This window comes from Pieris rapae, chromosome 7 (genome assembly GCF_905147795.1).
Source record: "Pieris rapae chromosome 7, ilPieRapa1.1, whole genome shotgun sequence".
NCBI lineage: Eukaryota > Metazoa > Arthropoda > Insecta > Lepidoptera > Pieridae > Pieris > Pieris rapae.
In genome coordinates this window covers 7,952,824-7,971,021 of record NC_059515.1, presented here as the reverse complement: position 1 = coordinate 7,971,021, position 18,198 = coordinate 7,952,824, and the positions used below count along the sequence as shown (strand labels likewise).

The window sequence follows — 18,198 nt, the reverse complement described above, 5'->3', positions numbered from 1 at the left end:
AGGTTCGAACCTACGATCTCAGGGATGAGTCACTGAATATACTAGACCAATGTTCACTGCTGTTTTTAATATTAAAATATTCACCTGAAAAAGTTTATTTACAAACCCTTATATTTCTATTATCGTAAGAAAACCACAAATCGAATCCATTTGCTAAAACCTTCATTGGATATTCCTTCAGCCAATTCGTGCTCGCATCAATCACTTTTGGGACAAATCCGTAAAGGTTTTTTGAACTTCCTTAGGTATCACTTTACATATTTTTCCATATAAATAACAAAATAAACTACATATTTTGGATCTCGCTGGTAAGCACTCACGATAATACATTTTAGCCATTTATTTATTTATTAACACTTACTTACATTACAATATAAAAATTAAACATAGTTAAATGAAAAGGAGCGCAACTTTTGACATAATTTTAATCGAACCTATTTGATGCCTTCGATAAGATTATCGCGTTCAAACAATTTTTCAGCCATAGTAGATATAGTAACAGAGTAAACAGTTACATTCCAATTAATTTAAATACACCGAAGCCTGTCACCACAATCTCTGTTAAAGACTCTATTTGCTGTAATAGTTTAACACATTTGAACAGTTACTATATTATTTTTAATAATCCTGTATAAGTTCATTATATTGACGTTCATAAGTGTAAAATGTTACCTATATGAATAAATGATTTTTGAATTTGAATATATAGTAAAATATTTATTTATAGTACATATTTGATATTTTAACCCTGGCAACAGTAAATATCAGAAAAGTTGTAGTTCCTCATTAATGCATCGTCATTCTGTTTTAATATGCATGTCCGGTTATACCATCGTGCTTTTGAATTAAATCATGTTCAACTTCCGATATAATAGGGAAACACATATTTTTGCATTATGGCTTTAATAATTATTTATTTATTTAATTATAAGTAATCAAACAGCTTATACTTATACATATTATAATACAAAACACTAAGACAATACAGAAAGCCAAAACAGATTACATAGATAAACAATTTATGTATATAAAAAAGAAAACAAGCAAGTGGATTAATAGATAAAGATACATTTAAAAATAATACTTAGAATTTAAAACTACTACTACTTAAACAAATTCAGAGTCTTCCCGCTTCTTCAAGTACTTCTTGACATCTCTCTTGTTGAGGTGGAAAAGATCAATGTCCTGAAATTATAACCCCATAATTTTAGTAACTTTAGTTATCGTAATTATTTAACAATTTTGTCTTATTATTTTGGAAGGCGTAGTATAATCTATTAAAATAAAAAATACATTTCTCGCGTAAAGTGCTGAGGACGACGTTGTTGCTTTTGACCAATAATGTTTTTTTAAGTTATTTATCTTATCAATGGTCTCGGATTCTGAATACAATAACTTTTGACAATACGAGATATATAATAGTACTAGTAGTAGTTCTCTAACTACTACTAGTAGTTAGAGAACTATCACTAAATAAATTCAAAGCCCTTGTTAAAAGTAAATTAATTAATAAAGCCTTTTATAAATGTGACGAAAACTTAAGTGATCCTAATCCTTGGGATTGATTTGCTCCAGTTCAAACAATTTGTATTAAAAACTTGGCGATTGAAAAGAGTGGCGGAAAGTTTCTTGCCAGTTCTTCTTACCCGCTCTACGCCCTTGACTTGCGAACTGGTAGTAAATGTAAATTTGCAAGTAATTTCATTTGTTTTTCGTTGACGTTCATAAGTGTACATGTTTACCTATATGAAAAAAGTTATTTTGATTTGATTTGAGTATATTATAGAATTGATTTCTGTTGATGTATATGGTATCTTTCCCTGGGACGTAGAATTTATATGGGAATGTCGCATTCGTCGGTGGTGCTAATATATACGATAATACTATAAGAAACACCGAAACTCGTCAATTAGATATATGTCTATGTCGCAGCCAACTAGCTTAATTAGCCCTACAATTAACAGCCCAGCTGTTTAACTAGCGACCTGTAAGATGTTGAAATAACAGACTAGACAGGTAATGAAACGTCATCGATTCAAGTCATTTGCCTAGCCGTTTCATCAACTAGCTGATCTTTCAGGCCGTTTTTTAAACGGCGCTGTTTAGTTAAAAGGCTAGGCTGTTAATTAAACGGCTAATTAAGCTAGTTGGCTGCGACATATACACTCAATAGCTTTTAGAAATAACCCAACTTGAGTGTTCAGATAACATAATCCATCATTATGTTATGTATGTATGATTTTTCACCTTCGAAACAAATTAAAAACTGAGCATTTGTAAAACTTTAGACAAGTAGAAACATTTTGTTTTTAAATCGTAAGCCTTTTTTAAGAATTGAATCATCAAGTATATAAAAAGAATTATAATTTAAATGCTCGTCATGGTTCTAAATTAATTTGTATTTTAGCCACAAATTTTATCTACATATATCGTATAACAATTTTATATAAGATCTCATAATCACTTTAAATTTAATAATATAGCTTTATACAACTACAATGATAATGTGATTAAATAAAACAAAAATCAAAAGTGCTTGAAACTATAAGTATAATAAATAAGTTACTCCCAGATATAATATAATTTATTGTCTATTTCAAGAGCCTAAATGCTGTCTTTGTTATACTTTTGATAGTATTTATTAGTTAGTCAATACATTATATAATCTTGAAATGTTTGATATATTTAATAATTTAAAAAAAAACATGCTTCAGTGGTTTTGGCTTATGTTATCTTCATAATAATAAAATTATTATGTCATTAGGTCAGAATGAAAGACGAATTTCTATATCCAGATCAAATGTTATTTTTTGCGAATTTCGAATAAGCTTTACAAAATTAAAAAAAAAATAAAATTGCATGGTCTTCAAATTTAATAAAATCTAGATCCATGATCAAACGGTATATGTTTGCCTAAGATTTTTGAATTAACTGGAGCAAAAGATATGGGTCTTATATTATCTTCGGGTTCTTCGGCTACTTTGCGTGTTCTCTCCGTGTTTTTAGATTCATTAAGTACATCGCCATCTGAATTTCCGGTAACCTCATCTTCGTTAAAAAAAAAATCTCGGAGATTTTCTTCGTTTGGAAAAAACGTTTTTCTAGTATTGTCATTTTGTGATTCTTCTTCTATCTTTAAATTATCTTCCATAGTCTTTTGCTCGTCCATTTGGATCTTTATTGGCTGTTGCAGTGTCTTACTTAGTTGTTGTAATTCAGTAAGCATCTGTGTCATTAGAGTTATTGTTTGCTGTTCGTATTTCTGATTTGTAGGGCATGGGCATTGACATTCTGAGTTTCCGTCATTATACCTTGAGATTAATACTGGGAAATTTGAAAAATAGGTGTTTGCATGAAACGTTCGATGGTTCTTGCTACGTAATGCGTCAATTAAGACGACGAAAAATAGCAATAACCATACAGTAGATACAAGCTTCATCTGGAAAAAAGTACTGGTAAAAATCTAAATAAATATTTTACTTAAATAAGGAAATTGACGTTATTGATTGCTTGATTACTAAAAATTTCTATAAAAGTCGAGTTGCGCTACAACTCTGTATGTCAATACCAGGAATATACCACTGATATCGCTATAGCTGACATCAGGTCTTTAGTATATACGTTGTTGATTTTTGGCTTTAAGGATTGACAATTTCTGGTTTCTTCAAAAAATTTTTCTTTAATTTGCATACCACAAACTACAACTGTGTAGTATGCAAAGTATAAAATAAATCATTTATTCAGCTAACATTTATAAGCTAACAGTGTCCTTTACAAAAAAAATCCTAGAAACACACCTTTTTATTCGTTTGATAACACTTTCCTTTAGAGCTTCAAAGTTTAACCACTTTACTTGTTAAACAATTGCACTTCACGAAGCACTAACATGAAATATGTAACTGCGATATTTATAATAAATATAATGAGGAAAATTTTATGATTAATCATGTTTTGCGTTAGTTCAGTAATAATTATTTATTGCGTTGCCCAAATGAGAATCAGGTCATTTTTGTTTGTTTAATAGTGGGCATTACCCAAAATCACTCGTATATTATTTTGTATTGCATATAAGTGCGCACTATACAATAGATACTAAAATTGCGCGACCATTGCGCCGCGGGATTGCAGGCGGAGTGAGACAGTCAGTGAAATCATACATTAAATTTTTATTTTCATATTACCAACAGCCCAGCCAAAAATAATAAATAAAATTAAATAAGGTCAACGTAACAAAACATACAAAGAAACACACACTAACAGCATCATTAACTATATTGGTTTCTTGTAGCTACAGCATAATTCTTCAGACAGAATTTATAAATTTTTCAATGGCCCACATACACCTCGATCGACTCTGATGTCGAATTAGAAAATTTTGTTGATTTGGTAGTCGTAGGTTATATGTTTTTGCAAATGTATATTTTTAAGAGTTAGCTAAGTTAATCATTATATGTATATAAATAAATATATATCGATAATGTTACACAGACGGATCACCGACTTGCATATAAGAAGTAAGAAAAACAGATGAATACATCCAAGGCCCTAATTAAGAAAACAATAAATTAATCATGTGTTATTTGTTATTGTCGTGTGTTGTTAGATTATATTGGGTTTTTTCCCGCTGTATGTGTATTCCACATAATTATCCTGTCAAATTTGCAAATAATCTACACATATATATTATATATTAATTTATAAAATTTCGTTTTAAAATATTCACATTTAAATAAAACATGTGTATTTATGTAACATATAAACATGGTCGATTTATTATTGGCACACTTTTAACAATATTTGTATTATCCATCTCAGATGGACAAAAATGGATTGAGGTTATTGGGTTTAGGCAGAACAATCACACTCTCTACAGAAAGGGGTGTTTGACGTTTTTGCGTCGGAAGTTCAACAAGCGTCGCAAAATAAAACACATAAGTATTATCAGTAAATTGTATTTATAATAACAAAAAATCCATTTAATGAAACTTCTTAAAGATTGTTCATAATTGAGAAATAATAATTCTAACGAAATCTTTAGAAGTCAGTTCGTTACTAAGGTTTCTATGAGAACAAGAGAAGTACGACGAACTTAGGGCAGATTTGGATTTGTTCAACGGTCTTATAAAAACAATTATATTCTTTTGTAACTTTACTCTGACAGAATTAATACGTTTTCACTCTGAATGTTTTTCATGAAAATGTTTTATAAAAGGCGTGTAACTTGATATATCATATATAATGTTTTACTAACAATGTTTTCATAATCTTAAATGTCCTCATTACCCTTCATTCTTCGAACCTTTATCAAACTGCGTATAGAATATTCTCGCCGCAGTCAAAGCGTCATAAATAAACTTATCTTCACAAGGGTTGACGTCAAAAAAGAATGCACCACATCGTAATGTTTCGGAGCAAAATTCATTAATTACTTTGCTATCATTGCAACAAGCAATAATCGCTCTTGCACAAGGTGACAACGCCTTTGGTGGTTTTTCTTGTATACCATTTCTCGTTTTTAGTATAAATAGTAATTCTGAATAAGTCAGGTTCGAAGTAGACGCAATGTCGTCTAATTTGTTTGCAGGCGCTTGTGGGAATCCATGTACACATAATGCGAGTGATAAAATAATGATAGACGTTGCTAATGCAGAAGTCATTTTATCTGAAAAACGAAACGAAAACCGTTCAATAAATTATATATACTTCACCATTAGTTTGGTTTGACAATACACAATAATCCTGGTGTTTTACACCTTTGAAGCGTAGAATTCGAGTATAAAATCTAATTATAGTGAAATTACGTGTTCGATCTGTTAAAATTATCGTTATAATATAACACAAATTATTGTTTACGAAATGTAAATAAAACTCTTTATTTAAAATAATATCGACTGATAATATGGCAACACTTTGTAATAGTGTCAAACCGTTCGTGCCAATTCACGTGTTATAAAACTATAACTTACGTTCGTTATCTTAATGTCAATTCTCTAGACCTTGCACATCTGCCGTCATATATGATGTATGGTTGAACGATCTATACAAAGATCAAATGGCCATGAGTCAATGCTCAATGATTTTAAATGAGACTGGTTTTCCCGAGTTGAGGACAAATTCGATAAAATACCTCGTGTTAAAGACAAAACTAATTCAATCCATTTTTCCGATTGGTTCACGTTCAAAAATCCGGTTTGTTCACGTTATCACTTCTCGTTTACATTCTAATATAATTTAATAAACATGCGAGAATACGTCTAACTTGTAAGCAAAATGAATAACTTCTGATCGTAATATCCTGTATTTATTAAGAACGTGAAAACCGAATCGCATCGTACGTTGTTTGCAACGAAATACTCCGAAATCGGGTATTATTAGATAGATATTATTTATTTAGAGTTTAAAACCTGTATTAAGAGAAGACAGGTTTTTTCTCGTTTGGTATTCGTTCACTGTTTGCCTTCGTTCTCTAATTTTATTTAAAGAACTACTTTAATTCCGCCCTTCGCAGGCATGGAATTGGTGTATATTTATTTTTTATCGCACAGTTATACGAATCTTATAAATATAATTCACCTAATTCTCAGAGTCACACTATTAAGCCATACTTCAATACTTTTATTTTGTAAGTATATATTTGACGTTAGCGGTCCATTAGAAATTTGGGAAAGTATGGAATGGTGGAATGCCTGACTTCTCTTATACTTTTTTTCATATATCTTTAGTTGTGTTTGATTAGTTTTTAGAAAACATAGTATTAATACATTGTTTTACTTAAACGCTTAGTCTATCCTAAAATTTAAATTAGTCGTAAATCAAAACGTTTTTTATTTACTTAAAATTTAATCACATTTTGCAAAGATTAAAATTAGGTTAGTTGCAAAATCTGTTATTTATAAGTAAATGAGAATAAATATTTACTATACTTAAATGAAATACATTTTACATTTAAATCGTGTTTATTATTACAATAATTCAACATACATAGAAATATATTCTCAACATTTTCTAAGGCCCAGTCACCGGTGCCTTAGGAGTTATGGACGCAGACGTCCAATAAGAAGTCAAAATTATTGCTAGAGAAATCTTTCGCTCAAACAATTTTCTGTAAGGGATTTGGAGAGCGAAATTTAAATACAATTATGTTATCTACAGATGGCTGTATAATCGGCAAATAACATAAGCTATTCAAATCAAATACAGTCCCGAAAGATAATGAATACTTAGATTATAATATAGAATATTTTAGAATATAAAATTGTCTGTTTCTTCCAAAAATGTTGATGATACAATACCTGAGGTTGTGTGTGAAATTATCAATACACGATAATGATAAAATTATTGCTACAGATTTTATAGAATACTTTTTTCATCTATTTGCGAAAATCTAGGAAAATACTGATTTTTATGTACTCATTGTAATCGCTCTTTGTAATCATTGTTTTTCGGAAAGCTTCTATAAAATAAAAAAATTATTTAATATTACAACACGAGTGTTCATGTAACACTTTTAATAATTGTATTTAATTCTACTTAATCGCAATAAATTTAAACGTACTAGTTATAGGAACAAACTATGACACGAAGTAGCGACATCTACAATCTGCCCCTACAAATCATTTCGATGACGTCATATCCTAAAAGACGCTTACCAAGTTATTCCGACCGCAAATATATACACAATTTATCGATCTTAACTACTGAGGCCTCTCATTGCCGGCCTGTTGGTGATAAGACTATTTGAGAAGCCAGCCTGAGACTAAAAGGTGCATTGCAAATTGCAATACATATTAAATATACATAAAAAAGCTAAATATAGGTCACACAGAGTATATCGAATTTGATACAATGTTATCGACTAACATGAAAAATATATTATACAAATTTTTAAAAATAATATTTGTTATATTTCATTCAGACCGCTTATATGTATTTTAATTTTCTTAATATTACACGTGAAATGCTTTAAAGAGTATTATTATATTATTAATTAAGGCACACTTGTTTTGCAGTCTAGCTATGTCAATATTGTGTTATATCGAATATTATAATATAGAAAACTGGTACAAACCGTTATATTCGAATCTGTACCGTTTTGAAATTTTCGGCATAAACATTGATTATGTATTTAAAGATGATTGAAGCCAAATTATAATAAATACACATTGTGTTAATAATTTTCTTCTTGATGAGTGAAAAAAAACTTAGCATGTTTTTTATATATAACATTCTGGATCACGTTCTTACAAGACAAGGTAAACCTTATTAATATAAGTTATATATATAATTCTACTGTACAAGACGTGTAATCGTTGAAATCCTCTTAAACAGCTGGATCAATTTGAAATAATTTTTTGTATTCGTTTGAATGGCGCCCTAGATGGTTTAAATTCACAAATCAGCCCTGCAGATGGCGCTGAGTCGGTATTTAGGTTATTTATCTATATAGCAAATAAACAGCTGGTATAAATAAAAATATTCTGTGTAAGCGTTCGTAAATAAACTCCTAAACGAAACTATGATTATGATGAAATTTTTTGTGTTCAAGTGGAGTCGGGAATGATTTACATTATTAGCTTTTTTTGTATGTAATGCGTATGCACCAACGTCCGCGTCAGTGGGATCCGCTAGTAGAATAATATATATGTTTGCATTCTTTAGTGTTTAACTATATTTTAACTTCCAGTGGATACTTTTTGTTTTAAGAATCTTTCTAACTTCTGTATTGCGGGTAACATATTATCTAGAACGCATCCATTTTTAAAATACGCATAATCTTTGCATCCGTATGACGTGAAACAAGCATAGTTGATTGTAGGCTGAAGACAACATGATACAGATGCCTTCTCGCAGGGTGTAGGTGGTGATGAGTCTTGAGATGAATCATCTTTTTCATGAGTTACTGGATTTCTTGTTATTAGTTCCGGCATTGCTGGCTCGAGCCCCGCCTGGACACTTCCGTGTTCTACTGGGGGCGGCGGTTTACTTAATGGTTCTTCTAATGACACAGGATTAAATGAAAGCGGTCTCGATCCTTCATCCTCAGTATAATCTTCCGAACTGTCTGTGTTATCTATAGGCGAGAATCTATCTGGAAAATCAGGCATAGTTTTGTTGTTTACAGGAAGTGGTTTTCTTGTTTCATCCTTTGATGTACAATCGCAAGTTACTTGTGGAACGTATAATACGGGAATATAGGTTGGAACTGGTATGGTTATCGTGCGTGGAGGTAAGTAGGTTCTGTCTCTTGCAATTTCCTGCAGCTTCCTGAGAATCAATTCAAATGGATCTTGTGAGCCATAGTTTCCGAAGCTATTGTATGGTTCCCTTCTTTGGATATTTTGACGGAAAGGAATAGGAAAATCTTGGTTTATATTGAAATCGTTATTGTAGTCAAGGTAATTGTAAAATCTTTTTTCTCTTTGTCCTGATTTATTTTCTTTGACATTACTCTCTGCTAGGCCGTAAGGTTGGTCGTCTAGTTTTGCGTCTTTTTGATCGCCGATCGTCTCGCTAATTCCTTCGAGAGGAACTGCATGGGATACTGTGCTTAGGAGTATACTTCCTATGATGACGTATACGTAATTCTTCATCTGAAATTAAAAGAAAAATAGTGAGATTTTTTGTGTTACTAACAATACTTAATTGTTCCTATAATAAGTGAATTTCAAAAATACAACCATAATACTAAAATGAAATAAGCTGAATTGGCTCATAATATGATAACTTTGTCTGTCTTCATTTCAATGTTACCATTTTAATTGAGAGCGAAAAATTAGTTGTTTTGTTAGAACAGTGCAACGGAGTTTTAAGGGAAAAATGGGCTTGGGCCTAAAAATCAATGCCATCAATGCGAAATAATTCACAAAACAATTTGACGGTTATGTAAAGAAAATTTAAAAAAATACTATAATTAAAAATAATTCCTATTGTCGTTTTACCTTGACGATGTAATTAACAAAAGAAATGTATTGCGTTTACTACACAATGGATGTTTGATATTTTGAAATATTTCCTTTCTAAAATTGAACATCATCTTGATGACCCAGATGACCCAAATCACAGTAACATTCTGCTTTTTTTTAGTTTATATATTTAGTTATGGTGTTGTCTTTACAAATAACAGTTATTTTTGTTCTTATATAAACTACGGGAATGGCTAGTTTGTACGATGCAATCCCGATGATATTATAACACAATGATTAACTGTATCTGCTAAGTGACTAGCCTGGTCTTTTGTTATTCTTCAGTACGAACATTTTATTTAACACGTTGGCTTGTTTTGTTTGACTACCGCCAAAAATTTTAAGGTTAAAACTTTCAGATTGGTATCTCGAGTTCGTTAAATGCTATCTCTATATTCGATCCAAATAAAAATAAAGCTATCAATCCTACTTTTCATAAAGAAGCGGAGTAAATTTTATGTGGCTGAGATGAAAATTTCTAAAGTATAAGTAATTTTCTTAACAAGTTTTTGTTTTCAATTGCATTAGAAGATAACAGTATCTGAACTGTATTGCATTTGTTCACATCATTGTATTAAGTGCAACAAGTATGAACAGTTTGAATCAAGGTGTTGATCTGATTTTGAACAAACACTCAACATTTAATTACTAGTTGGAATGTACATAATTTAGATTTAATTAGAACAAGTCCCGATTAGCAAATAATTACGTAATGTGGTAACTTTTACAGTATTTTTTTTTTATTGGTAGATTATTTTGATATTGTGCAATGAATTTTTCATTAGTTGTGTATTTCAATTTGTGTATTCAGATTCCATTTCGTCCACAATCGCCTTTTTTATAGAAAAGGGAGGAAGAGGGACAGAAGGCTCACCCGATGTTAAGTGATACCTCCGGGCACTCTCAAATCCAGAGGACTCGCGTTGCCGACCTTTTAAGAATTATACCGTCATTTCTAGAAGAACACTGAGTAGAATAGATTCGGAAATACTTCAGTGGGTAGCTGATTCCATATAGTGGAGGTGCGCAGTTGTGGTCTGTGGAACGACAGACGTCGAGATGATACGGGTGGAATTTCGTATTCTGCCTCGACGTCCGATGGTGAAACTCAGCTACAAGTATTAATCCGAGGATGAAGATGGTACTTTAAATTGTTTGTAACGAGTTTTAATATTATGTTAATTAATCTCATAAATGTTTCGTCTTCATCGAATATTTCTAAATCTTAATCAAATTTCTAAAATTTTATCTTGACTGGGCCCTTTTTAAACGGATATGCTTTTTTCAATAATGCGTTCAAAATTTAATCGTGACTTTAGTTCAGAAACCGATGAACAAAAGAACCTAAAAACGATATCCTATTATTAAATGTAATGAGTGCTTTTGTCACGATTATTTTTAATGATACAAAAAATTCTGAGAATCTCTGTTAATGGCCTTTGTTATTTAGAATAGTTAGTAGTTATTATATATTAATCAAGTAAAAAAATATTTTTCGATGTTTTGTTTTTTGATTTTTTACTTTAATTATGAGCTCGACATTACATAAATAATCAAAGAACATAATATACCTATTTTACCTGAAAAAAATTCTTGCACTCTTGGAAATTGCTTATTTCATTACTAAAATGTTATATAATAATTAATAATAATTGTCATACATTACAATAGAGTGAAATCAATTGATGCTACGAAATGCTCCAAAAATAATTTATTCATTGTTATTTAACTTTTACCTAATTCGTCAGTGTACCGTATAATAATGACTGCACACGGAATTAATTGCGGAAGTACCTAAAATTTTAACTGTTAATGGTAATTTCATTTATTCATGAAGTTTCTTTGCCTAAATGTCAAAAATATTTATGCCCAATTTCTCGGTATGAAATATGTAACTTTTTTTTAATGTAATCGGAACCCTTGGTGCGAATCTATACAATATCTACGTCTAGTTAACTTCAATAAAATCATTTATTATTCGTGTAGCTAGAAACCATGAACTAAGCATTCATACTACAAATAATTAGAGAATTGATCATAAATCAAATTAGAGAATAACATCAAAGCAACGGAAATCTTCGACTACCGTCAAAGTCCGGGATTTTCCAAGGTTAAAAATATAAGCACTTAGTCAACAAAAAATAATTAGTGAACATTGTAAAGCAATTAACAGAATGGCGTTGGCGCATTAGAAGCAATTAAGTTTCAATCTTTACACTATGACAGCCGGAAACAGCCCTCAGAATTTTGGTTTTAAGTAATATCACTGGAACAACTAATAATCTCGCGTATATTGACTCCTCTGTATTTTTCATAGCAGCGAATAAAAATTGGACAGAAAGAGACGAAAGAGGATTTACTGAGAGGGCAATTAGATTTTATTTCGTTTTACAAATAAGGGGTTAAATTTTGTGGGTCATGCGTGCTTCATACCGCGAATATAAGATTGCTTACAGAAAAAAGCATTGGAAAGATGGTTAGAGCCATAGTTAAATTAATTCTTACACCCCTTCGATGTATATCCCAACACGTGTTTTGATAGGACGTTTTCCTTGTATTTCACCATTTTTGTCTCATAATTTTTATGATAATTGTTGATTTATGTTTATAGTTATAATACTACGCACACTAGTTGGATACAAATAAAAAAAACAATAAAATACCAACTTAATTCATAATAATTTTGGAGGAAAATCCTATTAAATGTCAGGCGATTTTGAAATGCTATCGGATTTAATATTATATACATCATAATATTTTCAATACAAGATATTATTTAACTGTGACCTGTATCACGGTCAAGGTCTTGTTGAACACCGATTGGAATAAAATTAATATTTTTTATGTTCACTTGACTAAGAAAAACATCGATCGGCAAAGAAAAAATGCCCTAAGCTCCAATAAACGATAACATATTTTTACGGATTGAAGATTATTATTAATCCAATAAATTTTACTATCATGCATTTAACAAAATTGTCTCGATGAAATAATAAATGTAGTTTTCCATTGTTATTTTAAGGAATATTTATAATTGATCGACTTGTAAGGTTGACATTAAAATATATTAGTGTTCTGATATATGCTCTTACAAATCTAAATGTCATATGCATTAAAAGAATCGTGACCAAAAAAAAGGATTAGTCGATGCACTAAACGACCTGATATACTCGCAGTGTCCATAAGGGTAGTATTCAAAGCATCATTCAGTATAAGGAGTTTAACACAACTTATATGTAAAATCAAATAATCAATAGTATATAATAGTAGTAGTTATATTTATATCGATATCGAAGCCTAGGCGTTAAGCGGTTATTGCTATTAAATATACGAAGTAGTGAAGAAATCTATACAAAATAAAAATCTATACATTGCAGACGTCAGACGCTGCCATTTTTATATGTCTGTTGACGACGCGACGGTTTGTATATAAAATTCATTTCGGCTCCTAGAGTTTCTAGAATTAAGGGATTGCAATACCTGCAAAGATGAGACAGCTTTATGAAGTAATAAAATCAATTGGTTTATGGCCATTATTAATCGAATGTTAAATAAAATGTCGATAGATTAGCAATAAGTTTACAACAATAGGAGCAAAAACAGATTTTCGTCTCCCAATCGTCTCAACGACGTATTACATAAATCGTAGAAAATTTAACACTGTCCAAATAACGTAAGTTTTTTATATATGATGTTATTTAATGTAATAACGCAAAATATATGAGTTTAGTGCTTCGTGTTAAATATATTTATTTTTTACAAGAATTCAAGGTGTTTAGAATTTTAATGAAATTCGATACATTATGCAAATTATAGCATAGCTTTTGCCAAATCTACATACCATTTGGTAATACTTTCATGTCTAAGTAGCACTGAATACTGAGACCTCAGGTTTAATTTACGGTCACTGTTCCTGGTTAAACCAGAAGATTAATCACGTACTTGACGTAAAAAATGATCACATTGACCCAGCAACTGTCTGTCTGGTGACAACGGTTTAAATATAAAATTATACATTCTGACATTCTTTTTGTAGAACTAATACCAGTTGATCAGTTGTAACTGTACGACATACTTTAGCATATTTTTATAAATGCAATCCTAAGCTGAAAACATCTAATTGACTTGATTTTTTTATATGATAATGTATTTTGTATAACAGCAGTTGTTTTTAAATTCGGTTTAATAAATGTGTCATAAAACCAGAAGTCTTAATTAATGGTGTGGTTTCAATGAGCGTGTTTCCTAATGAGAAAATAGCTAGGTATTGTCAATTGAGCCGTTTTTATCAACTGTTAATAAAGTCTAATTAGATCTATCAACAACATATAATTGTATCGCAGTTATTAAACATGTTAGGGCTAATACTTATTACATGAGCAATGATTATGTTAAAGCAGAGGGTTTTTAAACTTTGTAGATTTGAATCACGGTTGAACCATTTTATCTTACTACGCACTCAATTATATCGCGACTGATATGTTGTCAGAGAAAAATCAACATGTCTATAAAAAATAAAATGCTAAGTAACGGGTGCGAGTAGACGGGTGAGAAGTAGGAGCAAATGTGGAGACTGGCAGCAAAATACAAAGAGCGGTTAAATTACCCGAACGAACTAACTCGCCAACTCACCATTAAAGAGTATGTGTGTCGACTAAAACGTAACCATACTCTAGAGCTAGAAGACCGGCATTAGCTCTAGCTAGAAGATGAGTAGATGCTTCCAATGGGAAGTCACTCAACATGATGGAACCACAGACAGATTCCTTAGAGCTGATTGCAAATACCCTTTTCAAATTAAAAAAAGAAACGGGTGCCATCTGATTTATACGGCAAATATGTTGAATTATATCTCTTAACCTATTCCATCCAAGTTTGTTTAATAAGGAATAGTTCAAACACCTAATTATGAACATTGCAGTGTCCCGGCCGAAAAAACACATGTCGTTGCGTTTAGGTCCTTACTCGGTGACTTGAATTCCGATCCGAATTAAGGGGGTTTTATTCCGCGCGATTCCAAGGTTGGGTCTTTACCGCTACGGATTTACTGAATTACATCGAACTTGTATACAAACACAATAATTAAGCAAAGATTTTGTATCACAGATGATATATGACATATGACAATCTCTGCGTTCCAATTGACAGGAAAGATTCAATAACGCACATACAACATCAGCGAGAAATAAATTCGAGCCGTATGTACTCAAGGTTACAGAATAAGCCTACTGTAGGTACTGTTTAATAAATAGAGAGCTTAATAATAGTCATTAATTGTCTAGCTTATAAACGAACGTTTCCCGTTTGGTGGAGAGAGCTGGTTTATAAATGTATAATGTTGATTTTCACTTAATATGTTAAGATTATAAGTGGTTTTATAATTTTAATATATTTACGCTATTGTCGAGTCAATCAAAAAACAAGCAAATATCTAGAGAAGAATTGTACTAAAAAATAACATTAATATAAAACTATAGAAAAACTTGATCAACACCATTTAGTACAAATCAGATAAAATTCAATGCACAGAAAATATAAGCTATGCCAACGAATGGTGCTTCTTAAACGACAATTTTGGAAACTAAAATAACAAGACACGTAATTGATTTACCTAGATCACTAACTTACCTTTGGGACAGTCCGGGTTTAATTTAAATATATTCAGTTTAGTTTATCTTTAAATCAACGACTTCTATTAACAGACTTTAGTCTTCTTTAAATAACTTTGAACTGGCATGACTGATATTGTTGACTTATAAGTCCTGTGCAATATAATGACAATGGCATATTATGACAGTAACGTCATTGCTCCGTCACAATCACCATAAGAATTAATTAGTCGTTCATTTATAGATCTAGCAATATTGTTAAATCAAATAAAATAATAGTATTAACGACTTTGAACTTAATTGACTTTGACGTTTTGGCAGTGAAATATAATGACAATGGCATTTGACAGAAACATAATTACTCCGACATATATAAAATTACTATAATTTTGATAACTTTAATGCATTATTTATCACATTGCTAAGCGAATGAGCACTAAACATTCGTTTTATCCCTCACCTTTGTTAATAACTATTATTTAGAATATTTAGCGTATAGATTATCACCTATCAAGGTTTATTGTATGAGGAAATATGTATATAGCTAAAATCTTTGTTGACCTTGCTCGATTCAGTATTGTTTAAATAATATATGGAAGAGTATTACTCAAACTCATAATAAATTATTCATACAGATTTTAATAGAACCCGTCCTTTTCTATAGGCAATTATTAAAAACTATTATAGTGGATGTGTGTGTAATATATTATAGTATTAATTTTATGATAAAACTGGGACTTAGGAATTTAGTGGACCAAACACAAATCCAATCACTATCTTAATATTGCGAAGGAGTCGTTTTTAGATTTATCTCTTACATGTTATATTTAACAATAACAAACCTTATATCAAAATTTAAATATCATGTACCCTAGATACCCTAGTCCTCCTATCATTCTATTTGTCCTTTTCTGAAGAACTCGTTTTGGTCAAAGCTCACCGATGTCCAGATTGAGCCATCTGATAAACGAGCTAGATTTATTTATTTATTGGGAAACCAAACAGAGACATCCATAATAAAAACAAAGTCAAAAATAAAACAAATACAAACACACTGGATGCATCCACAACAGGTTACACTTATATATAATCTGAATATCTTTAGATTAATATTTGCATGAGCTCTTTATGTATGTCATGTTTGCCTATGAGTGCTTGTAAGATCAAAAATTGTATTTTTGGTTCTTTTACCTACGTATCAGTGTGCTGAGCGTTGGCAAGCTTTTTTCAATAAAAATAAAAATATGCCGAGTACATACAGCATATTCTTACACGTACGGGCCTGTAACACTGCGGTAGTTACATTCAGAAACTTTAGTAATTATTATAATTACACGAATATGTAATAGTAGTTTTGTATCAAAGTAGAGCAAACTCAATCAGACCTGTCAAATTGCCAGTTGACATATTGAGAACCAGTTCACACGTAAACTTGACTTTGAGTTTTAGCCTTAATACTTTAGAGAAAGTCTGTTTTGTTATTGTCACACAAGAGTTGGCACTCGACACTTATAGACACTAATGACCAATCATATAATATTCAGCTTAGTTATTAATTTAGATAATTTATTGTGGCTAAAGCAACTTTAAATAAACTTGAATTGATATAAAATTCGAGATATGAAATGTTTCGATTTGAGAAAATTATTGTTGTGGACAGAATCCGCATTTTAAGAAGCCTACCTTTTATAAACTTGTTTTCGTTGAGAAAACGATGTTCAAACCAGTTTAAATTCTTGAAATAATTAATATTTGATGTCATTTAATTGAAATTCTGTCATTCTACTTAACTTAAAACTTCTAATTTCCTCCAATAAATCACCAAAATTGTTTACCACCTTGCACGATAAAAACACCACTATATAGTTAAATTATAATATGTTACATATATATATATATATATATATATATTTATATATATATATATATATATATATAATGATAAAGAATGTTTAACAAACATTATATCAAATGAATTGATGACACACAAATTAACATTCGGTAAGATACATTTGTTACCTACACAAATTTCCAATCAAAATTGCATTCAAATTTTAAAAGTAACCTTTCTTATTTTTTATTTGTAAAATCTATTTACGATACAAGATAGCACATTTAAAATACAGGATATTAAAAGTCTCTGATGAGTTAAACATAATATTTTTTTAAATTCAATACGTCAAATCAACCGCATTCTTACCTTGAAACGATGTCCAAAAACGAATAAGGTCTTTAAAAACTAGCCCACAATAATGTAAACACGATTTATTACTGAAAACAAAATATTGTCGCGCGTAATTCAAAAAAGCATTCGTTCCTTTCGAGATTAGATATCCAACTGATGCGAACTTGCTTCGACGGTTAGCGTTCACTTGCAAATGGGTTATTATAAGGCGTCTGGAAACCGTTATATGTGAATACGACGTTAACAACAAATGCCCTATAAATTTATTGCTTTACATGACGTCACTGATGCACTTATCGATCAAATGACTCATTTGACAATCCCTTAGGTTATTGATGTCACGTATTTTTCTATTTTTGCTATGATGTAATGGTTAGGGTAATTTCAATACTTTAATTTCACATTATATTTAAAACGAAAGGATATTAAATTATGTATTTTT

At 30.6% G+C, this 18,198-nt stretch overlaps 1 protein-coding gene and 1 long non-coding RNA gene across 3 annotated transcripts; both read right to left on the bottom strand.

Annotated features, from left to right (window-relative positions):
• Positions 1-2,995: 2,995 nt before the first annotated feature.
• On the bottom strand, positions 2,996-4,122 carry LOC123689363. The gene is made up of 2 exons (XR_006750353.1): positions 3,798-4,122; positions 2,996-3,439 (listed from the first exon to the last, which is right to left on the bottom strand). It is a non-coding gene; the product is annotated as an uncharacterized LOC123689363 (long non-coding RNA).
• Positions 4,123-8,197: 4,075 nt separating this feature from the next.
• On the bottom strand, positions 8,198-17,972 carry LOC111004170. Of its 2 annotated transcripts, none has more exons than XM_022275057.2 (2): positions 17,772-17,972; positions 8,198-9,590 (listed from the first exon to the last, which is right to left on the bottom strand). In XM_022275057.2, exon 2 carries the CDS (start codon positions 9,588-9,590, stop codon positions 8,673-8,675), a length of 918 nt encoding a protein of 305 aa, XP_022130749.2. In that variant the 5' UTR covers positions 17,772-17,972; the 3' UTR covers positions 8,198-8,672. The 2 variants fall into 2 exon arrangements, with proteins under 2 accessions (XP_022130749.2, XP_045484939.1); XM_045628983.1 differs by lacking the exon at positions 17,772-17,972 and adding an exon at positions 15,591-15,695.
• Between the last annotated feature and the right edge of the window lie 226 nt (positions 17,973-18,198).

Coding starts and splice junctions, on each gene's coding strand:
- LOC111004170 (XM_022275057.2), bottom strand. CDS start 9,590: ATGAAGAATTACGTATACGTCATCATAGGAAGTATACTCCTAAGCACA.